General features: G+C 51.4%; 1 protein-coding gene across 4 annotated transcripts in view; it reads left to right on the forward strand.

The window, feature by feature from the left end:
* SNX29 (sorting nexin 29) overlaps window positions 1-24,303 on the forward strand; it is a 638,098-nt gene that overhangs the window by 564,225 nt on the left and 49,570 nt on the right. For 2 of the 4 annotated variants that reach the window (XM_073015179.1, XM_073015178.1), the window contains one exon: window positions 18,750-19,131. The exons of the other annotated variants lie outside the window; for them this stretch is intronic. In XM_073015179.1, coding sequence (XP_072871280.1) covers window positions 18,750-18,897 — 148 coding nt within the window. In that variant the 3' untranslated portion in view covers window positions 18,898-19,131. Of the gene's footprint in view, window positions 1-18,749; window positions 19,132-24,303 lie in introns of those variants that run through there. 4 annotated transcript variants of the gene reach the window in all.

The raw sequence follows: 24,303 nt of genomic DNA on the forward strand, positions 1-24,303 counted from the left end.
AGCAGCTCCAAAGAGTACTGTTGAGAAATTGGTTTGCCACGTGGCCCTCTTTACATTTGGAAGACCCGTACCCCCCAGAGCAAGGGTGTCACATGCTTCCAGTGCATACAGATGGCAACAACCCATTGTCACACAACAGGTGCACGGTCCCAGCCGGCTCCTGCCTGTCCCCACCCCCAGGACTCTTCCTTCCAGGGCTTATGGACGGATAGGATGCTGGTGACTCTCCTCCTGCAGCCGTGGTGAGACCGTGTGTCCTGTCGGAGTGAGTGACCAGGGCCTCTGCCAGCAGAGGACTTATGGAGAAACGTTTGAATAGACAGAGGAACCCATTTCATCTGGAATCCAGACATACAGAAAGCAAGGGTCTGGCTGTTTCCTTCTGTTCTCTGAGTCTCGACTATGGCCCTTCCCAGCCTCTAGACTCCAGGTTAAGGGGAGTGACTGGTGCCAGGTGGGTGGCAGGAGACGAGGTCACCATGAAGCCTTCAGATGTTAACCTGAGATGAAGAGGCAGCCTTTAAACAGCACTTTTCACCACTGAGCACACAGGGGCCCTTCGAGTCTCCACCCAGAGTCCACTCGGGGGGCTGCAGCGGGTAGGGCAGAGATGACCCTCAGCTGAGCCTGCCCGGCCTTGCGGATGCCAGGCCTGGTCTCCTGCTGCCTCGCTCAGCCCCCAACAACTCAGCCGGCACAGGGGCCTCCCTGCTGTGACTCTCCAGACCCCTGGGGGAGTGACCACCTCTCCTTGAGAGAGGAGAGCCTAAGCTGTGGGCATTGGGGTGGGGTACCCGGAGCATTCCAGGTGTTTGGGGCTATTAATATTTATGTATTATTCTGACAACTAAGGGCAGGATGTGTGCTTCAGTGGGGACTATAGTTTGAATACCTGGATGCAAAAAAAACAAAACAAAACACACTTGAGTTCACATGACGGGAGTGAAGCAGTCCTGGGTTTGAGTCCCCAGTCTGTCACTTAGCCGTGTGACTTTGGACAATGTATTCTCCCCTGTGCACCCTGTATTTCCTCATCCACAAAACAGAGCTAATAACCTCCATCTGGTAATGGGGGCTGATGCAGGAAATGTAAAGTAACCAGGCACATAATAGGTGCTCATTGCTGTAGAGGAAAACTTGACCTCTCTTTTCCATCCTTGGTACAACTGTATTAGTCCATTTTCAAACTGCTGATAAAGACATACCTGAGACTGTGCAATTTACAGAAGAAAGAAAGGTTTAATGGACTCACAGTTCCACATGGCTGGGGAGGCCTCACAATCATGGTGGAAAACAAGGAGGGGCAAGTCACATCTTACATGGATGGCACCAGGCAAAGAGAGAGCTTGTGCCGGCAAACTCTCCCTTATGAAACCATTGCATCTCATGAGACTTACTCACTGTCACAAGAGCAGCACAGGAAAGACCTGCCCCTGTGATTCAATTATCTCCCACTAGGTCCCTTCCACGACACGTGGGAATTCAAGATGAGATTTGGGTGGGGACACAGCCAAACCATATCACCAACCCAAGAAGGATAATACGGGTAGAACATAAATGCCAGATTGATTTACTGATAATTATAAACAATTACCAAGAAGAGGGAAAAATCTTCATTTCTGAATCCATCTAGAACTGCTGTGATTAAAGCTGTTATTTTGACTAGAAAACTAAGAAAACATGATGAGAAAATTACAGAGACATTTAAGCAGCTACCTTCCTTGCAAGAACGTTTATTAAAGGAAATTTTAAAAACAAGTGATTAGGATTGCTTTCAAAATACATGAAAATAAAGGGATGAAGATTAAACAGTCACAGGTAAGATCAGGCTGGTTTGGTTTTCCCAGAGCTGGGCTGGGAGTACAGCCCAAGGAGGATGAGAGCAGGGATGAAGAGGAGGTACATTCCCTGCCCCTGCATCCACCCATCCCTCCAATGAGTACTTTGCACCATTTCAGATCCTGATAGTTCAACAGCAGACAAGACGAAGCATCTGCCCTTATGGGGGACGCAGACATTGAATAGCCAAGCAGATGTGTGTATGTCGGGTGGCGATTCCCAGTGAGAAGACAGGAAAGGACATCACAGTCATTGTGGAGGAAAAGAAGCCTGCTGGGGATGTGCCGTTTATGGTCCAGGAAGACCCCAAGGATAGTCTGCCATGAAGTGGAGACTTTAGGCAGGGAGCCAGGCAGTGGACACAGCAGGTGCAAAGGTCCTGAGGCTGTAAGGACTTGGCCCCCTGGAGAAACAGCAAGGAAACCAGGGCAGGGCAGCCCGGGCACAGAGGCCTTGCAGCCAAGGGGACTCTGGCTGCCATGTGGAGCCAGCAGAGGGTAGAGCTCTGTTGTGGCTGATGGAACAGGCAGTTAGGGGACCATGTCGTCACCCCGGGGAGAAGGGATGGTGCCTCGGGCAGCCTGGGAGGGGTATTCTCAAAGCAGAGCTAGCAGAACATGCTGCTGGTTTGAATGAGGATGTAAGAGAAAGAGGAGTGAGGAGCTGAAAGAACAGAGTCCTGAGATGGGGTTAATAGCATCCCCTTACCTCACAAGGAGGATTAAATACACCCCCACGGAGCCAGCCTCAGCACCACCAAGCTGTCCCATGGGACAGAGGTCGGATTCCCGCCCTGGGCACCATCTCTTGTAATGAAACCTGGCCCCCGAGTTCATGTCTGGGATGTGCGTAGCGTAGCACCCATCACTGCCTAAGCCTCCTGCTCTGAAGCTACAGCTGCTCACACTTGCCTGGCCAAGCAGGATGGGCACAAGGATGTGTTTCAGGGACAGCCTTACTGAGCCCCGAGTTCCAAACTGGGCTTCCAGCAAAATGAGCCACTTCCTTCAGTAGCGTTTCTAGAGCTCCACAGGGGCTGTGCCAGGGGTTCAGGGACACCTCAACCTCGGCCTGCCCTCGAGGTGCTCATAGTCTATTGGGAGCTTGGGGGAAGCCGCGTGGCCCAGCAGTCTGGAGTGAAGGCAGCATCCCGGACTTTAGCACTGCCCATGCTTACAGGAAGGCAGGCACCACCCCTGGCATGGGCAGGGCCAGGCGTGACATAAAAAGATGTTGCTAAGGGACACTGAGGTCCATTTATTGGGTCCAGCAGGAGTTCTCTATCCCTATTCATTCTTAATCCTGGCCACATACACTCACACCCTCACTCCCTCACTCTCTCGCTCCCTTGCTCCCTCACTCATCCCACAGGGACTCCCACAGTCACAGTGGATCTTGCCATGGTGTCAGGTCACCTTTCCTTCCCTCCTGGCTCACCCGGTGTGGACCTGACTGGGAAGGGTGGAGGATGCTGTCCGTGGAGCCCTGCTCTCGCAGCTTGTTGCCTCCATGGGGATGACAGTGCCGGGTCTGCACCCACGTGGGAGTCCCGCACCTTCCAAGGTCTCCTTCTTTGTAACCCACCCCTGGCCCCCCAGACTGTACCACATCCCTGTAGCATCTGTGTGTCTTGGACAGCACTGGGCTTTCAGGATGAGTGGTCATGGTTGTCTTGTCTGAACCAGATGCCTTGAAGGTGGAACCTTCTGGGAATTCCCTCTGTCTGGAGCCTTTCCATGATGGTGGCTTTCCCATAAGTCCCACTCCAGGCCGGGGTCCTCTGTCCAAGCCCCACAGAGGAAGAGGCTCCTCAGGGGCCTCATTTTGTCTCAACTCAGCAGGAACTGAAGTTTAAAGCCCAGAGCACCACAGGGCTTTGTGCTGCTGTAGGAGGGGCAGGTCCCAGGCTCCACGGTGTTTTCTGTGCTGAGTTCATCCCCCATCCCCCCCAGCTCTGCGTCAGAGCTGGGCTGGTGTTTTCCCCCTGGCAGGCCCAGTCCTGTCCAGCTCTCAGCTCCGCAGCTCTGCAGCCAGGGCCCTTGGCGTGGACCCTGCACCTACGGGCATTCACTTGGGCTGTAGGTATTTTCCAGCACCTGCTATGGCCCGGCGCTTGGGGAACCCTTAAGCAGCAGGACAAGCAAGGTCCCTGCTCTCCTGTGTTTTGTGTTCTTTGCAGGCAGCATAAAAAGCTTATGGAATATCTTAGAAGGTGAGGCCACTCTTGCCGCTGGACAGACATCATAGCGTTCGGCTTTATGTTCCACGGTGTCGTTTCTTGGGGACACAGCAGATGGGAAATCCTGGGGTAGAGTTTTGACCTTTGATTTAGCAATTAACATCATGATCACATTTGCTGTTCATGGAGTGTGTGCATGGGCCAGGCCCCCTCAAGATGCTTGTGTCCGCTGGCCATGGTGTCTCATGCCTGTAGTCCCAGGACTTTGGGAGGCTGAGGTGGCAGATCACTTGGGGTCAGGAGTTGGAAACCAGCCTGGCCAATACAGCGAAACCCCGTGTCTACCAAAAATACAAAAATTGGCCAGGGGTGGTGGTGTGCACCTGTAGGCCCAGCTACTCGGGAGGCTGAGACAGGAGAATCTCTTGAATCTGGGAGGTAGAGGTTGCAGTGAACCGAGATCACACCAGTGCACCACTGTACTCCAGCCTGGGTGACAGGGAGATCTTAATACACATACACAAAGTTGCCCGTGTCATTTTTCATCCTCTATCTCACACAGCCAGTAAGGGATGAAGTGGGCTTCCACCCTAGGACCCCAGCCCTAAGGCCTTTTTCCACTCCAGAGCCCTCACCCTCTACACTGTCTCTGGAAAGAACGCATAGCTGCCAAAACCAGCTTGAGGCAGCTGGCATCTTGATGTCCCAGATGCTGCTTGGGGCCAGGAGAGTCGCCATACAAAGTCTGTTCCAGCATTTACTTTGAGATCTGTTGGTAATTAATAGATGATTTCCATTTGCAGCCAAGGCCCATCATGGTTTCTGTCCCCTGTGCCAGCAGGCCTTGCCTCCTTGGCCCTGTGTGGCCATATGACTGTAGTGAGACAGCCAAAGATGGTTCAGACTAGAACAGAGGTCAGAAAATGACAGCCCACAGGCCAAATCCTACCCTCCTCCTGTTTTTGTAAATAAAGCTTTATTGGAACATGCCCATTCATTCACACTTCACCTGTAGCTTCTTTCTTGCTATAAGGGCAAAGTTGAAGAGTTGTAACTAAGATGGAATGGCTCCCTGGAGCCTAATGTGTTTTCAGTCTCACCCTTTATAGGAAGTTTGCCAACCTATGGGCTGGAATCCTGAGGCTGGTGTACACTTACATGGAAGGGAATACCTTCCATACCACGTGGAAAAAGTCTCCATGACATAATCACTAAGAGGAAAAAGCATGGAAGAGTACCACACATAATCCCTTTCTATTTTTAGAAATAGCAAATATGGGCTGGGCACAGTGGCTCATGCCTGTAATCCCAGCATTTTGGGAGGCCAAAGTGGATGGATCACCTGAAGTCAGGAGTTTGAGACCAGCCTGGCCAACATGGTGAAACCCCGTCTCTACCAAAAATACAAAAATCATCCAGGCATGGTGGTGCATGCCTGTAGTCCCAGCTACTCAGGAGGCTGAGGCAGGAGAATCACTTGAACCCTGGAGGTGGAGGTGGCAGTGAGCTGAGATTGCATCACTGCATTCCAGCCTGGGGGAGAGAGTGAGACTCAGTCTCCAAAAAAAAAAAAAAAAAAGGCAAATAGGATATATATGCTCACACCTGTGCTTACATACATGCTTCTATATGTAATGCATACCTCTAGGAAGATACATTAAAAAATAACCCTGGCTTACTGGAGGACCAAGGTGGGGAGAGTCACTTATTCATGCATTCACCCGCTCATTATGCACTCCTTTCTGTGTTGCCTATTCAAAAAAGGTGATGAAATAAAATCGTTCAAAAAGTATGTTGAGTCTGAAGAGCTGAGATAAGGAAAATGGAGCAAAGAATGTGTTTTGCCTTATTTACCTTTTTACGGATGATTTTTGAGTGGTGTTTTCATGATAGACTCTGGGAAGAAACCTGTGAGGGGAGGGGAAGCTCAGCATTGCTGGTTTAAGTGGAAATAAATTTTTAGTTGAATCATAAACGTAGAAGGGCTTAGGGCACAGCGGAAAGGTGTTCTTGATCTAAATATTTCTTCTCTGGCCAAGTGATGGGCTCCTAAGCAAGGTGCCATCCAGGTGAAGGAAGTGGGGAGTTTTCATCTTCATTGATCCTCTTTCCTTGGATGAAATCTGGTCTGAAATGATGAAACAGTGGTCCATAGCTGCCTGGAGAATCTCAGAAAACCCTCAGCACCATCGTGCAGACTTCCCTGCAGTGAGCCTTCAGGAACAGAGTGCGCTCAGATCTGCCCTGTTCTGAGGACAGTCTGAAAATCACTTCTCCAGGAGGTTCAGACACCGTTGAATGTTTAACCAGTTTCTCAACCCACCAAAAAGCCACCTGTAACCTCAGAGATACGTGGAATCACTCTTTTGGGGGCTAGTCTTTCCATTTGCAGAACTTCCCTAATGGTACGATTGCTTTCAAGTTGGGGTCTCAACCACAGCTTGCACGTTGGAGCACCCGGCATGCTTTTAAAACTAGAGGCCAGGCCCTGCCTGGTTAATGCAACGTTCATCTTTGGCCCTGAGCATCAGTATTTTTTTAAAGTTCCCCGGGTAATTGTAAGGTGCATCCAAAGTTGAGAAGCCCTGCTTTCGAAATGCTGGAACACATTCTGGCGTGAGAATCAGATCTGAATCTGACGCATCAACCCAGCCAGTGTTTTCTCTGAGCTTTGGTTTCCGTTTCTGTGCGGTAGGATAAAAGTGCCACCCTCCTTTCAGGTGGTGAACCAGCTTCTGGAAGGGAGCAGCTGACAAATAATCACTTCCTGCCTGCCTCGTACACGTAACCGGGGGCCCGCTTCGGAAGCACATGGGCGTCAAACTTCTGTGTCTCCGTCTCAGTTCTGCTGCTTAGCTGCTGGGGATACAGGACCGGGCAGATGATGTTTCTGAGCCTCCGTCTGCTCATCTGTAAGGTGGAGACCGCTATACGCAACCACACAGAGCTGCGGTGAGGATTGAGTGAGATCCCTCAGCCAGGCTGTGCCCAACACAGTGCCATGTAACAGCAGCTCCTGCTGGTCCCCGTCTCTAAAAAAGGTGGCAAGTCCGGGCTCAGATGGGAAGGATTTTGGGGCACTGAATCTGTGTCTCAGCCACTCCGCTGTACTATCTCAGTGAGTGCAAATATGGCTGATACGGAAATGCCTGAGTGAGGCTGTGTTCCAGTACAGCTTAATCTGCAAATTCTACAGAAAGGGAAACAAATGGCAGATGAGGCAGGGGAGGGCCATAGAGTCAGACACCTGCTTGCACACCCCAACTCTGCCTCCTACGGGGCTTCTAAGCCTGGGCCAGTTAGCTTCTGTGCCTCAGTTTCCTCATCTAGAAGAGGAAGTGATAACGGAACCTCCCTCCTGGCTTCTGAGAGGGTTTAATAAGCCAATACCTGTAAGACAGCAAGGACGGTGCCCGGCGCAGAGCCGTGGTGAGGACATGGTCGGTTCTTCTGGCTGGAGAGCTGGAGTGAAATACCTCGGTCCATCTCATCACCAACCATCGGGCCTCAGGAATGGTGCTCAAAAATAGCCTGCCAAATAGGCCTTCATTGCTCAATGATGTCCCCAGCACTGGCACAGAGGCCAGCCAAGTTGGCTGCCCTCATGGAGTTTACATTCTCATGGAGGTGACTGAAAAAGTAAAAACGAAACACCAAACAGATGGAAGGACTCCAGTGGGAGACAAGGCCATGAAGGGCATTTACAAGGGTCAGGGGAAGATTTCGAGTGGGGGACTGATAAGAGACACGATATCTCCAGTGAAGTCACTTCTGAGCTCAGATGTGAATTCTTCTCCGCTCTGGGATTTGAGTTGTCCTGGAGGAGGCAACAGCCAGCAGTGTGAGGCCCTGACCTGCCAGAGAGGAGAGGGCGTGGCAGGTGGCGTATGGCAGGGCCTGGGGAGACGTGGACATGGGGGCAGGGGAGAGGCCAGGGCGGCAGAGCTGATTGTGCCTGGCCTCATCTGCCGCATCATCAGGAGCATGGATTGTATTGAGTGTAGCAGACACTGTCTGAGGGCCTGAAGTCAGGAGAGTGGCATTCGGTCAGCTTTAAGAGGACATTAATTAGAGACGGTAACTGCAAAGCAACACTCACCTCCATGTCGTTCAGGCTTGGCCTGGGGCTTCAAGGCTGGGGAGGCCTTGGGCATCTGGCTCACAGCTCGGGGGTCTTCCTGGGATTTTTGGATCCTTAAGTCAGTATACAGCTGCAGTTATTTCCAGTGGCCATGCTAGCAGATGGGGACTTGGGAATACAGAGGGAGATCGCACAAGGCCGCTGCCGCCCAGGGCCGCCCGTCCGTCACACGGAGGAAGGGGAAAATGAGTGGTTGCCCAGCCCTGGGAAATGCCCTAGCAAGGCAGGCAGAGAAGGAAGCTCGTCTGCTCAGAGCTTGCCAGACGTGCCCACAAGTTGAATGTATTATAAGCAGTTCTGGTTACCAAAAACCGGATCTGACACACTCCAACCTGCTGAGCGTGGTGTAGACCCGCTGAGACCAGCCGCAGCTGCTCAGACCAGGCAGGGCAGGTGCACACCTGCCATCACAGTGCCGGAGGAGGGGCCCAGCAGAGCACTCCAGGGGGCTAAGCAGGAGCTGTGGGCTCTTTCTCAACATGCTTTGTTCTTCCCCACCTCCTCCCCAAGATGGAGTCTCACTTTGGTCGCCCAGGCTGGAGTGCAATGACGCAATCTTGGCTCAATGCAACCTCCGCCTCCTGGGTTCAAGTGATTCTTCTGCCTCAGCCTACTGAGTAGCTGGGATTACAGGCACGTGCCACCATGCCCGGCTAATGTTTTTTATTTTTTTCTAGTACAGACAGGGTTTACACCATGTTGACCAGGCTGGTCTCGACTTTGTGATCTGCCCGCCTCGGCCTCCCAAAGTGCTGGGATTGGAAATGGAGTCTCAACTCTTTTGCCCAGGCTGGAGTGCAGTGGCACGATCTCAGCTCACTGCAACCTCTGCCTTCCAGGTTCAAGCGATTCTCCTGCCTCAGCCTCCCGAGTAGCTGGGACTACAGGCATGCACCACCACATCTGGCTAATTTTTGTATTTTTAGTAGAGACTGGGTTTTATCATGTTGCCTAGGCTGGTCTCTAACTGCTGACCTCAAGTGATCCTCTTACCTTGGCCTCCCAAAGCACTGGGATTACAGGTCTGAGCCACTGTGCCCGGCCAGGATGCTTTGTTCTTGACTGTTTTTAATTAAATGAGCAATGTGTGAATAAGTTCTGGCTTAAACCATTTGAACGATGAGCATATATGGAGCACAACATGAACATCTCCCTTGGCTGCGTCCTCGACCATGCCTGTTGGCGCGTCTTTGTAGACGCTTCATGTGAGGTTTCCCTTTTAACTAAAATGGGACCAGATGTCTCTTGTTCTGTAGCTTTTCCCTTACCTGTGTGTTGAAGGTGTTTCCGTGCCCCTGTGCACGGGTGCGCATCGTACTCTGTAACGGCAGCGTGTGCTGCTGCTTCTGCACACCTGACCTCGCGGGTCCGTGGGTCCTGCACACGGGCATGGGCTGGTTTCCAAGTTTCCTCCTCAGAAAGATGCTGCACTGAACGTCCTCGCCCGTGTCTCTGTGAACTTGCTCAGCAGTTTCTTAAAGCAGACACCAAGACGTGCAGCTCCCGAGTCAGAGGAGCTCACTCATGCACACAACTGCCTCGGTTTTCCCAGGTTTCACCCGTGTGTGCCTCTGCTAACCACAGGTGCGCCATTTCGCAGCATCCCCGCCCATGCCTGGTAACAGCCGTCTTTGAATCTTTTTCAGTTTGCATTTTCCTGATGACTCATAATGATAAATGTATTCGAACGTGTCCTCTCCCCCTGTAGAATGCAATTGTTCATTGCAGAAATTTGTATTGAGCACCTGCTCTGTGCCACTCACTCTCTGTAGGTGCCACGGTGCTCAGGGAAGAGGACAAAGATACATCAGCATCCCATATAGGAGAGGTGGTGCAGGGGAGCTGGGGAGGGCAGTAAGTAGGGCCTCCGGAGAAAGTGACGGTGGTGGTGAGGGGTCAGCCGGCGGGAGCACCGTTCTTTCTTGCAGAGGGAGGCAAGAGTGTCCCTCAGTCTTGCAGGGGCCTGGTGCCACCGAGGAGCCTTGAGGCTGGTTGGCGTCATGGGGAGGAGGGAAGGAGGTGGAAAGGTGAAAGTGCTGCTCAGGGAGGATCTCGTAGAGTATCGGAAGGCTTATTCTGCGAGACAGACTTGGTGCAGGAGTGACGTGGTCTGGCGTCGGTGGCGTTACTCAGGTGTAGCGTGGAGACTGGATTGGAGGCAGCTGGTGGGTACAGGGAGAAGTGGAGGAGAGAGATGAGGGTGCCCAAGCCCAGGGTATGACCTCCCAGAGAGTAGGGGCGCTGTCCGCTCAGTCCCTCTTGTAGCCCCGGTGCTTCTTGGCACGTGGAAGGGTTGCAGCAGGTGTCACTGGAATTACTGAGCAACACGTTGGTCAGCCTTTCTCCCATGAGGCACTCACTGCCTTTCCCTGCGTGTCTGCCGGCCCCTCGGGTTGCTCTGTGGGAGCCCCTGATGCCCGCAGGGCATTTCCCTAGCTGCCATCTCCCAGGCTGTCTTTCATGACAGGGAGTCTCGGTCTCGACCCTTACGTGTTTTTGCATGTGGTGTCAGGTCTGTTTACATCACACTGACTTGTAACGCCACCTGCATGGCTATCAATTTTCAAATGTCTTTTTTTTTTTTGCTCACTTGTCCTCTGGACTCACGCCATCTCGCATCGTGCTGAGGGCGCTTTTTTTATTAACAGTCTTATAAAAGTAACAATCTCTGCTTTCAATGAGAGAGATGAGTATGGGTTATTACTGCTATTTTCTCAAAGTGATAGTTGGAGAAGTTAAATAGCTTTGTCACCATGACATGTCCCAGATGTTGCCGAGTCTGAAATCCAACCCAGAGCTTTCTGACTGCGAGGTTGGTTTCGTGGCATCACACCCCACCTCCCTGAGATGGCAAGTCCAAGGTGCTGTGGGGCAGTGGTCTGCTGTAGAGCTAGAGCAGGACAGACCACTTTGACTTCGCTCACATGGTTGAGTGCACCGGATGCAATTCTAGGCGCTGGGGATATAGCGGGGCAGATGATGCTTCAGACAGCAATAGATGCAGTGGTGGGTGACCAGAGGGGACTTTTGGGCAAAGGCCAAAAGTGTGAGAAGGAGTTAGGGCATGACGGGCAGTCCCTGCGTCACTGGAGGAAGTGACGATGGAATTACAGCCGTGGCAGAAACATTTGCATTTGATTCTGAACGCAGTGGGAAGCCATAGAAGGGTTTGGTCTGAGGAAGGGTCGAGGCGAGAAGGGAAGGTGTCTGGGTTTAGGAGACACAGCAGAGACAGAAGTGGAAGCAGTGGACGTGTCTGGAGGCAGAAGCCACAGGCCATTGGGTGTTGGATTTGGTATGGAATGTGAAGAAAAGGAAAAATTAAGATGCTTCCCAGAGTTCTGGTTTGAGCAGTGGAGTTGGCAGTTACCCCATTGACTAAAGTATGGAAGTTCAGAGGAGGAACGGAAGTTTAATGCGGAAGAAAACTGATTTTTTTTTTTGAGAGGGTCTCAATCTGTCACCTTGCCTGGAGTGTAGTAGTGTGATCTCGGCTCACTACAGCCTCTGCCTCTCAGGCTCAAGCAGTCCTCTCACCTCTGCCTCCTGAGTAGCTAGACTACAGGCACATACCACATCTGGCTAATTTTTTTGAGATGGAGTCTATGTGGCACAGGGTGGCCTCAAACTCCTCCGAGCTCAAGCTGTCCAGCTGCCTATACCTCCCAAAGTACTGAGATTAGAGGCATGAGTCCCTGCACCTGGCCAATTTCCATTTTGGCCATGTTCAAGGTAGATACATGGGCTACAGAGGGAAGTCAGGGCCAACAGTGAATTTGGGAAGCTTTGCCATTTGGATCTATGGAGAGCCATCCGAATGGACGAGAGCACATGTGGGGAGTGCAGTCAGAAGAGACCCAGGACCCTCCACAATTTAGTGGCAAAGCAGTCCTCAGAGAGATGGAAGGAACCTCAGAAGAGGGTGGAGATGCTGAATGGTCCAGGACTTGCAACTGGCACAAGCCACCGTTGTTTTTTTCTGACACAGAGTTTTGCTCATCACCCAGGCTGAGGTGGAGTGGCATGGTCTTGGCTCACTGCAACCGCCTCCTGGGTTCAAACAACTCTTCTGCCTCAGTGTCCTGTGTAGCTGGGATTACAGGTGCCTGCCACCACGCCCGGCTAATTTTTGTATTTTTAGTAGAGATGGGGTTTCACCATGTTGGCCAGACTGGTCTCGAACTCCTGACCTCAAGTGATCTGCCTGCCTCGGCCTCCCAAAGTGCTGGCATTACAGGTGTGAGCCACTGTGCCCAGCCTTCCAGTTGACTTTGACAACACTAGTCACTGGTGACCTTCCTGAGAGCTTTAAAAGTGGACTAGTGGGGTTGAGATGAAAGGAAGTCAATTGCTACCCACCAGTCTTTTAAGTTCTCCTAGGATGGGGGATGGAGAGCTCAATACCGACCAGAGGGCCTCGGAGGCCGAGGGAGAGGAGTTGTGGAGTTGCAAAGTCCTGGAGGAAGCTATTGGGGAACAGCCCGATGGAGGGTGAGCCTTCCCCCAGGAGCGGGGCTTATGTCAGGAGCAGCAGCGGGTGGGTGTACGCTGATGCCTTCTCAGGGAACAGTGTCAAAAGAATTACAGTAAATTTAGTCAACTGGCTTTTGTGGTTCATGAATTGAGGCAGCCTCCATTGTACAAAGTACGATGAGAGCCCCCAGTGCTCAATGGCAGAACACGTTTTGTGAGGTGGGGACAAATGATGGATGGGTTAACATCAGGTTACCTGCCTCAGGTTGCTTTTTTGGTCAGAGTTAAACAGAGGGGACTTCCTTCTTATGCTGTCTCAGGTAGACTGCAATCGCCTGCGTGGGGGTCTTCCTGCTTCCATACCATTGTAGCTTAACTAGGTGGCATTGGGCTTGAGTGACTCCAGTTTGGTTTGGTCCGTTGGGGCCTAGCGCAGGGTGTACGGTGCAAAATAATCACGCGTCACCCAATGATGGGGATACGTTCTGAGAGGGGGATCATGAGGTGATTGCAGTGGTGTGTGAACCTCAGAGTGCGCTCATGTACACAAACCTATGCAATACATGAGCATAGTGGATACCATGGGCACCTGCAACACAGCAGGATTCGTGTATCTACAAAGGGTAAGAGATGAAAAATGATCCACCTGTCTAGGGCCCTGCCCATGACTGGAGCCTGTAGGACTGGAAGTGGTTCTGGGTATTAGGGGAAGGTGAAAGCTCAGGATGTCACGTGCACTAGGGGACTTCACAAATGTGGGACCTCTAGGTTATACTGAATTTATAACTTTTGAAGTTTGCTTAAAACTTCTTGACTTTCATAACACACACATTGTACAGCAGTATAAAAAATATTTTATATCCCTACTGATGTTTTTTTTTCTCCGTTTAAATTGTTTACATTTTCTGAGGTGGAATCTTGCTGTCACCCAGGCTAGGATGCAGTGGCATGGTCTCAGCTCAGTGAAACCTCTTGAGTTCAAGCGATTTTCCTGCCTCAGCCTACCGAGTAGCTGGGTTTACAGGAACACGCCACTACACCCAATGAATTTTTGCATTTTCGGTAGAGACAAGGTTTCACCATATTGGCCAGTCTGATCTCAAACTCCTGGCCTCAAGTGAGCCACCACAGCCGGGCCAAAAAAATATTTTCCATGACTGGCAGTGCAGTAGGCTTGACAGCAGCATCACCTCAGACATAGGAGTAGTGTGGTGCATTGTGATGTCAGTAAGTGACATATTTTTCAGCTCCATCATGATCTTACGGGAACTGGAGGACTCTCAAGTCCGCGGGGCAGGCTGGCTGCGGTTTTCATTCACCACTCTGTCTTCCTGTGGGTCTTCTGCTGAAGTTTTCGGCCAGGGTTGGTTGGGCTGGGTGCTTTGGTGGGGAGAGCACTGCGAGGGAAGTGGCTGGGATTACAACGGAGACATGATGTGCTCTGAGCATCCCATGGAAAGTGGGTACAGGGGTGACTGAGAATTAGAACAGCAGCAGGATTCAGGGAGAATCCTTTCCATCCTTGGAAAGTGAGGCGGTTTACCCCAGCAGAACCATCACGCAGCCTCTCTTTAGCCTACCCTAGTAGATGATATATGTGGCCTTCTGAAAGGTCAGCCCAAGCCAGCTCTGAAACCCGAGGTACCCACTTAAGGTGACCAGGGGCTACCAACAAAGAGGCCATCAACATCACAGCCATTGCTCCTGATCAGGATTTTACCCAGAGTGATCTTTTAGCCTAGAAACGGTGAAAGCGGACGTCTAGCGAGCACTGGTAGACTGCTCTATACCCTATGAACGTAAGGCGCCCTTGAAAGTTAGGCACACTGGATCTCTAGTTTTTAATGGGCACTGTTTACCCGGGGATGCATGCACCCCGCCGTGCCATGCCTCTCAGTACCCCGTCCATGGTGGATCCATACACCTGTCCCTCTGCCCCAGCTGCTCCCACAGTCCAGGCCCCAAGCTCAAAAGAAATCCGTTCTCCATCCCCCCCCCATCCTACTCCTGGTCCTCGAATCCACCCCCATTCCGTTTCTACGGGGGTGCTGTACCTGCCTCACCACAAGGCCCCCTGTCTCAGACTCAGCTTTGTCCCCAACACCCCTCATGCCCCTTGAGTGATCTTCACAAGTTGTGCATCTCGTTTATCCGCCTGATGGGGCTCCCTAGGGACAGGTCCGCAGTCGCCAAGATCCACAACAGGGCCATAGGCAGCCCATTTGCAGAGAATGTGCCCGAGTTTGCTTCGGACCCTAAATGCTTTGTCCTGTTTAGGTGGTTGATATCGGCCCCATTTTTCAGATAATAGAGGAATTAAGAGACTTTACACAGATATTGGGGGAGAGAGAGAAAAGACTCCTTTTAAGCAAGTCAATTCACAGGTCATAACTGCAACGTCTTCCTAGAAACCTCGAGGCCTACCGCTGTGTCCTCTGCTCCTTAGCCCAGGATAAGAAGTGTTCGGATCGGGTTTGGGTCCCCAACCCGTGGAGCAGTACCCAATCAGTAGCCTGTTAGGAACTGGGCTACACAGCAGGTGAGCAGAGCTTCATCTGTATTTACAGCCACTCCCCGTCGCTCACATCACTGTCTGAGCTCCGCCTCCTGACAGATCAGCAGTGGCATTCGATTCTCATAGGACTGCAAACCCTACTGTAAACTGCACAGACAAGGGATCTAGGCTGCGTCCTCTTTATGAGAATCTAATACCTGATCTCTCACCATCTCCCATCGCCCCCAGAAGGGACTGTCTAGTTGCAGGAAAACAAGCTCAGGGTTCCCCGTGATTCTACATTGTGGTGAGTTGTATAATTATTATTTATTGCAATGTAGTAATAGAATGTTCAAATGTAATGTACTTTATCTCAAAACCATCCCCACCTCCCAAGACTGGAAAAATTATCTTACACAAAACTGGCCCCTGGTGCCAAAAAGGTTGGGGACTGCTGCCACGTGACCTTGGGCATGGCCCTGTACCCGAATGTAAGCCACATTCTGCTTCTCTAATGTGGGCCTGGGGCAGTAACTTCTTGAACTTCCCATGTGCCATGGTGAGGACAGCAAGAAATAGACACACCCAGCCTCCCAGCAGTCACTGTGCGACTTACACAGCACGTTCGTCCTTACTATCTTCCAGGCCATTTCCACCATCGTCTCTGGCATATCCAAGGCCAGAATGCTTGGATTTAAAGCAATACCAAATTTCAAAGCAACTTTACTTTCATTTTGGAAGATGTACTATGACAAACCCACATAGAAAGATGACTAGAAAACTGTATCCTAAGAGTGGTTATCCACAAAGGGTGGGTTGACAAGCTGTTTTTTTTCTTTTTTTCAAGCAATGAGCCTGTATAAATAAGAGGATTCTCTAGATTCTTACTGCTTTCCCTTTTCACCATTTAACTTGTACTTGTAGAAGAGCAACTACACAGCCAGAGTTTGAAGAAGAAAAGCCTGAAGCTTAAAAATACCAGGAACCTAGCAGCAATGTCACAGCGTTATAGAAAGCACACTCAAAAGATCATGAAAAAATGCTGGGTGGGGGATTTACATTCATCTGGTGACAGGTTGTGCCCTCAGTATTCTGAGTTCTTTAGTTCCCAAAAGCCAGTGTCTGTCCTGCAGGCATCCCTTGTCCCCTGCCCTGAGTCTTTTGGGTTCTTCCCTGGGAGTTACATGTACCTCCTGCTTTTCTGGGCATGCCTGTCCTGTCCTTCACCTCCCGGACCATTTCTATTTATGGTTGAAACCTTGCACAGTGTGACTCCCGAGGGTTTGTCCATCTATCTCTCAAAGCAGCGAGCAACAGCTGCCTGGTCACATACCCACTTCTGCCCCCACCTAACTGTAGCGTCTTGCGGGCTGGGCTTGGATGCATTTGCGTCTAGTCATGGACTCTGGGTCAGACCGCACATTCAAGATCAAGACCAGCCTCTGCTCCTCATTAGCCATAAAATTTACCCTCCCTGCTTTATTTTCCACACCCACAAGATTAGGATGATAATTACAGCACCCCCTTCACGTGGCCGGCTTAAGGATGGTATGAGAATCTTTTATTCCTTTAGCTGAAGATTTGACAAGCTAAAGATTTAATTATTCAAAATAATTAAATCAAGTGCCTTATTGGTGTTGGGATCCAAAGAGAACCAGACCCAGACCTGCCTTCAAGGAACCCTTGGTACTGCCACAGCCATTTCTGGGTTGCTTCTGTCGATAGTGGAAGTCTTGGAGACCCATTTCAAATTAAGAGGCAGGAGGTAAAAGCCTTGGTGGATGTCAGGAAAGTTCACAATGGAATTGGATTTCAGGGGGCACCCATCACGCAGGCCTGAGGTGCAGATGTTGCCCAGGAACGAATTCAAAGGCTGTTCAGCCTGGTGTGCTCTGACACCACCCATCGGGACCTCCAAGGCCACATGGGACAGAAGCCAGGGCAGCGCCACTCCTTCCCACTCCACAGATCCAAGGGCCTAAGAAAGATGCAGGGAGCACATTCTCCATGATTTCCACGTCCCGGAGGCAGAACTGGGTTTTCAAACTGGTACACACACATTCTCATCAAGGAGCTGGGTCGTGGAGGATGTTGGCCACATCCCTGCTGCACACACAGCTTGGTCTTAGCTGGGTTGCAGAGACTGAGCCCTCCTCCCTATGAAGGCAGCTCCTAGTAAATGAAGTATTGACCAGCTCACCTAAACACAGATCAGAGGTGAAGCGAAATGAAAAGCTAGTCTCTCCTCCCAGCCGTTTTCACTGATGAGCAGTTGAGGGTGTCGGATCAATTTCAGCCGCATATGCCAGTGACAGGGCACCATGCAGTGCACCCCAGAGGCTTATTAAAAACACCCACCCCTGGGGCCCTCAGCGGGTGACCTCACAGACCCCCTTCGCCCCAACTCCCCCGGTACTGCTGTAATGGCCAGCAGCAGGGATGATGGAGTTTATGAAACGAATACCAAGCGCCTGTGTCAGGAACACGCGTGGCCTGGCAGGGGCTCATTACCGCAGCTTACATCCCTCTCCTGGGAGGGGAGGAGGCAGTGTCGGGGGGACGCATGGGCTGTCTCCTAAGTGACCATGGTATCCCAGGAGTTTTCTCTCCACTTTCTCCAGTTGCCTTCCAGATGAGTTCAGAGCCAGGTGCAGCCCTGGGGAAGTGATGTCCCCAGAGAGTTGCGAGAGTTTCCCAGTTTGGTGGCAATGCACACCCTGCAACCCAGGAGGGCCCGGCCCCTCGTGGATTTGGGGATGAATCCTCTGTGCCATTTCCTTCCTGTGTTTTCTGCCCAGTAGTTTGAACTGCGTTTCTAAGTCCATTCCCTCCCTGTGTGATCCCAAAATGGCTCCGGCAATACCAGGTCTGAGGTGTAAGATCAAGGTCTGACCTGAACACACGGTTTGCAGTGGAGTGGTGAACCCTGCCGGAGGTGGCCAAAGCCAAGTTCAGCAGTAAAGGGTGAGGGCATTCACTAAGCAGCACACCTACGAGCCGCACACCATCGCAGCATCGTACGTGATCCTCGGCTTTGTCTTAAGAACCTGCAAGGCAGATCCTGTGATTTTCCCCTTCATGTATGCTTGCACCATTTTTTAACACAGTTCAAGATACAGATCACACACCATACAGTTCACCCATTTAAAGTGCATGCAACTCGGTAGTTTGACTTTGATCCCCTTCCCAGGCGAGGAATCTGAGTCTCAGAGAGGAGCATCGTCGCCAGCCCAAGTACCCCTGCTGGTGAATGACACGGCCGGGAATCATCTCAGACTTTGTCCCCAGGGCCCCTGCTTTCTACCCAGAGACAGGGACAAAGGCCACTGGCCTAAGAGCTTCAGGCTATCAGGGTCTTCCCTGAGGGGCTCTTTCACCCCGGAAAAGTGTAGATTTACAGATACTGCCCTCTTGGAGTCAAGTTTGAGATTGAAGCCTACCATGGTGCCATTTCTCGTTTCTATGGCACAGTTCGGTGAGTTTTGAAAGACATGGAGTCCTGTAGCCAGCACCATCAAGGTACGGAACAGCTCCTTTACCCCCAAATCCCCGAGCGTTCTTCTGTAGTTAATCCCTGGCAACCCCGATCGGTTCTCTGTCACTCCTAGTTTTGCCTTTTCCAGAGCGGCCTGTGAATGGACTCAGATGTGGGGCAGCTCTGGGAATTTGACAACGCACTTGAGATTTGTCCATGTTGCAAAAACCAGCATAGTAAGAAGCAAACATTCACCCAATACGAGGAGCAGCAAAGGAATGAGGGCTGGTACGTAGGAAAAGCTTCTCAAATTCTTCAATGTGCCTTTAAAACCGTGTTCATGAAGATTGTTGCAAAGGCCAAGGTCACCGAAAAATAAAGGTACTGAATGTCATATAGGAGATGCACAGAAGACAGTAACAACGGAGTCTGGGAAAGGGCACGGCCTGTCCTCATCCCAGCTCCAGGTGGGGTGACTCTGGGTTCAGGGATGTCACTTGCCACAATCAGGATGCTGGGATTCTGAGGCTCACACCCTCAAAGTGGCCTCCCGGTACCCGCCCTGCAGGTACCAGAGGAGCGTCGGGATCTGGATCCATGGCTCCGAAAATCCACTTTGTGGACTAGAGAAAGTCACTGTAGAGGAGTGACCGCTATCCTGAGCCAGTCTTTTATCACATTGATATTTCACCTACAATGGTGAAAATAGATGGTGACTGGATTTTGTTCTTTGTAGTATGTCGTTCATTAGTAAATTTAGCAACCTAATAAGGTGAATAACATAATTGGCTCAAGGAATAGGGCCAGGAAATTGGGGAACTCTGGGAGGCTGAGACAGGCAGATCACGAGGTCAGGAGATTGAGACCATCCTGGCAAACACAGTGAAACCCCGTCTCTACTAAAAATACAAAAAGTTAGCTGGGCATGGTGGCGGGCGCCTGTAGTCCCAGCTACTCGGGAGGCTGAGGCAGGAGAATGGCATGAACTCGGGAGGTGGAGCTTGCAGTGAGCCGAGATTTTGCCACTGCACTCCAGCATGGGCAACAGAGCAAGACACCATCTCAAAAACAAAAAAATGGGGAGACCTCTCCCCAAGTCTGAAAGATGTTGAGTCATCTCGCACCACTGGCTGAGGGGTCTGCACCCTCGGGTGGCGGCTTCGTTAGGCCTCCTTGTCAATCACATCTTACAGGCTGTCCTGGCCCCTGGAAGGTAGAAACTGAGTCTTTTCTCTTGAATGCCCCAGAGCCCCTGATGGGCTCTGGCCCCAGCTAATAGGAACATGAAGAATGCCCGAGATGGCACTCTCTCTTATTGTTTACAGAACGGCTACGATTTCCCCATTTGCTGAGCTGGCTCAAGACTGGAACCCCCACCCGTTTGCTCACTGCCTTGTATTTCTTCAGGCTGCCCGTAAATGTCCCCGCTGAATACCCATCTCTCCCCATCTACATCGCCCTCCAAGGCCTCTGCTGTGTCGGGAGCACGCAGCAAAAGACCTGCCATGCGGAGGATGGGCTTTTCAGAGAAGAATCCGTCTGCTCCCTCCAGGCCCCTTCCCCCAGGGCAGGGAGTTGAGGGGTTACACTGGGAACAGGAGGCAGTTTAGGAAGTAAACGCCTCCTTGGCTGGGTATGGTGGCTCACGCCTGTAATCCCAAGCACTTGGGAGGCTGAGATGAAAGGATTGCTTGAACCCAGGAGTTTGAGACCATCCTGGGCCCCACAGGGAGACCCCCATCTCTAGAAGAGAAAAAAAAGTCTATACCCAGTTCCTTTGGTATATTAGATGCCTCTACCAGTGGAAGTTCCCATGAGTTTGCTGGCCAGACTTTACTGGTGCTCTTACCTTATTTCAGTTATTGCAGCATGTCAAAAGAGCCATATCTATTTCTAATTATTGCCAACCGCATACATATGCATTGAATGATGTATGATTGACATTATCCTCACTTCACACACCAAAAAGCTGTGCCGTGCAGAGGTTATGGCTCTTTCTGTAAAGTCTATAGTGTCTAACAGAAGGAACCCAAGTTTTCTGACTCTGAATATGGATTTAAGGCCTTTGGCAATTCATTCTTAGGGATTGTCATCCAGACCCCCTTTTTCTTGTTTGCATAACTAGAACAGACCTAGCCCCAGCATTAAGAGTCCCTGCTGGGGAGAAGGAACGGAATGTAACTTGTCCATGCATTCGTCTCTCACTTAGGCCCCAGAGCTACAAGCCCACTTTGTTATAAAAATGCAGTCACGACAAGAGACAGTGTGCTTCTTTGTGGCTGGCTTCTGTCAGTGGAGCCGGTAAGAAATGGTGCCGTCATTCTGGAAATCTTAGTGGTACAGTAGGTAAAAGTCGGCAGCTAACAAGGGCTATGAGGGATGAGAATTTCACTCTGAGAATGCTGTCGGGAGGAGGCATCTGCAGCAGGGGTTGGAGGGAGCCTTGGTTTTAAAGGGGAAAAAAGAAATGGATCTTCTTTAAGGCTGCCATTGTAAATACAAGGCCTTTCAGCTTCCATGGAAACCGTCTGACTGCAGCCCGTATCTCTACTTTTGGATGCCAGTCCTGGAGTGAGCATGGCACTGGCCTCGTATCTCCCCTGTAGGGGAGGGGCCCATTGGGGGAAATGTGGGGTCTCCTTCCCTTCACGCTGAGTATTGGCCCTGTCTCTTCTATCCATATCATCCTGCTTCCTTCCCCAGTTTACACACTCCTACTCGCACCCGCCCCACACCTTCAGATGCTACTGTTCAGCCAGACAGCATTACCAGTATTAGGCTATTCTCGACCTACAAAGATGGCAGTTGCAAGACGTTCAGCCTCATATGCCACTGGCCGCCGGCACTCTCCGCTCAAGCCCACTGTGCTCAGCAGTCTGGGTTTTCCGTCCGTCACATGCTCACTGAAGCCCCTGTTCCAGGCAGATTTCTGCAGGTATCATCCACTCAACTTGTCCCAAATGAAGCCCATCGTCCCACAGCCTCGTCTGCCCATCCTCACCCTGGGTTGTCAGGAGCCATCATAGCAGCCCTGCCTCCAGCCCACCTGGGTCCACTCGTCTCACCACCCACCAAGCCTGTGTCCCGACACACGGCTCTGTTCCACAGGGCCTGGAGGATTGAACGTCTGCATGGCACACGAGCCCGCTGTCACACCGTCAACCACAGCAGCCAACTCTCACTGGGAGTCCCCAGCTGTCTGGTACGGACATCAGGACAAACAGCCCCATGATAGGTCAAGTGGACGCCCCGAGCTAACCCTGCCTTCTAAGCAGAGAAAGCAGCTGGGCCGGGTGTGCCCGGCTACAAGTCCCCCCCAACTCCTCATGGGCCCGCACTTCCCCTGTGCTCATCTTCACAGCTAGAGAGCCCTTCGGACAGTGATCCTCAGCTCACTCCTGCTCACCCTCCACACCTCTACCTCTTCCAGGAAACCCTCTGTGCCCTGCTCCAAACCACCTGGGTTCCCCCTCATTGGGGCATCCTCCACTCCACCCCATGCTTCTACCGCAGCCATCTGTCCAGGGTCTGCCCTCTACATCCTCAGTGAAACTGTGGCTCTCCAAGCCCAAGGCCACTTCTGCACCCCTTCGTGCCCAACATGGTGTCTGGTGGTGCAGCCCATGTGTGTTTGAATGTTCAATGCTGCCTAGTCATTGTCACTCTAGGCACTGGATCTAGGCACTGGATCCCCATGATGCTTAAAACCACCCCATCTTTATTCTGTCCAAGGCTCAGATGGCAGGTATTTGCCTACGGAAACACAGCTAGTTGGTGGCGTCAGATAGCCCTCGAATCCGTACCACAGTACTAGGATGTGCTCACAGTTGTCATCCCCAAATGACAAACGAGGAAACCAAGGCTCAGACAGAACCATCCACAGCAGGACTGAACAAAGCCCTACCCTCTCTCCAACCCTGCATGGCAGGTACTGTTACAAAAGCATCCTCGCCCCAGCAACTGGTACCTCTTCTCTCACGACCAGCAAGGCATTAGCCTCTCCCACCACTCTGAGCCGGTTACCTCCAGGGCTCCTCCCCAGGCTCTGGTCATTGCAGGCCAGGTTCGTCCTGGCTGTGCTGATTGATGGTGGTGGTTGCAGGCTAAGGAGTGGCTGGTCGGACCCTGGAGCTGAACAGCGTGACAGGAGGGGATTGTGAGGGCATCACTTTAACCTGACATTTACATCCACGCCTTCCTGTATCTTTCTAAGAATCAGTTCCCCTACACCGTGAGCAAAGACCTCCTTCCAGCATCTTCAAACCATCCTCTCAGGAGGATCCAGGGATAAAGCAGCTTCTGGTAAGGCGGGTCAGCCTTTGAAGAAAGAGGGGCATGTTTGCTTTGGGCCTGCAGCCAGACGCCCACCTAAAGGAGGAATGGGCAGCACACATCAGGCTGGACCGGCTCAGAGATCATTCCGAGCATCTCCAGCTTTGTTCAAGGTCAAATGTTTTTTTCATCCATGCACAGAAGGCGAAGCCCAACTTGAGTTACAGGATGAGAAGGCAATCATTAAAAGGGGTCTTCGTTTTGTTAGCTTATCAGGGTGTCAAAGTTGAAACAAGAGGCATTTCACTCGCACAGTAGCTGTGTCCCTGGAATGGTGCAATGCAAACCAGATCATCGTAAAGAGAATCACTCCTGAGATGCAATGAAGACACATTGGGCTATTTCAGGGAACCCTGTAGGGATCCTATGGGGGAACGGATTTCTGTATAAACACAAGTCTCTCCTTAAGTCATGTGGTGTTTGAAACTGGGCTTGGAGACAGCTGGGGGTGGATCATCTTGATCTGACACTTACTCGCGAGGTGGCCCTTGTCCTCCCTGAGCCACAAATAGGGTGGAGCTAGCTGTGGACAGGGTCCTCTCTTCCCTTGTACGGTCCAGAGGGCTCACGTCCAGAAAGGTACGACAGCACAGAGGTACTCAGGATGCAGGAGTGAACACTGATCCTAGTAGGTTTTTGTCTTTTGTTTTAAAGCATTTTGTCCCAGTGAGATATTTATTGTAGACAATTTTTCTTATGTCTGTTTTCTAACATCTGTAATCTTAGCACTTAGAGATCATTCTTATCAACTGCTGTGTCCTGTTGATGTTTACTTCCTATTCAAATAGCCTACGGTCGACAGAACATTCCCAGCCCCAGATTTTACGTGTCCCCTTAGCTAACAAAGGGGACTTTACAAGTGTGGTTAAGGATCGGCCAGGCACAGTGGCTCACACCTGTAATCCCAGCACTTTGGGAGGTTGAGCATGAGGATCACTTGAGACCAGCCTGAGCAACAGAGCAAGACCCTAACTCTACAAAAAGTTTTAAAAAATTAGCCAGGCATGGCAGCTAGTACCTACAGTCCCAGCTGCTTAGGCAGCTGAGGTGGGAGGATCGCTTGAGTCCAGGTCGTCAAGGCTGCAGTGAGCTATGCATGCACCGTTGCACTCTAACCCGGGCAACAGAGTTGAGACTCTGTTCCAAGAAAATATAGTTTAAAAATGCAACTGCACCATGGGAATTCCTGCTGAGCCCCCTCCACTCTCAGGGTGCAGCCTCCCGGCCTCTACCCTGTCCCCTCAAAAGTGTGCTGAGAGCCTCCCAACCCAGACCCGTGCCCGGGGACCCACACATGCTGTGCTGCTGTGTGCTGCTTCAGAACCAGGATCAGTGTCCCCCTCTTGGTGGAATGTTCCACTGTTCCTGGC

The sequence above is a fragment of the Chlorocebus sabaeus genome, chromosome 5 (genome assembly GCF_047675955.1).
Source record: "Chlorocebus sabaeus isolate Y175 chromosome 5, mChlSab1.0.hap1, whole genome shotgun sequence".
Classification (NCBI taxonomy): domain Eukaryota; kingdom Metazoa; phylum Chordata; class Mammalia; order Primates; family Cercopithecidae; genus Chlorocebus; species Chlorocebus sabaeus.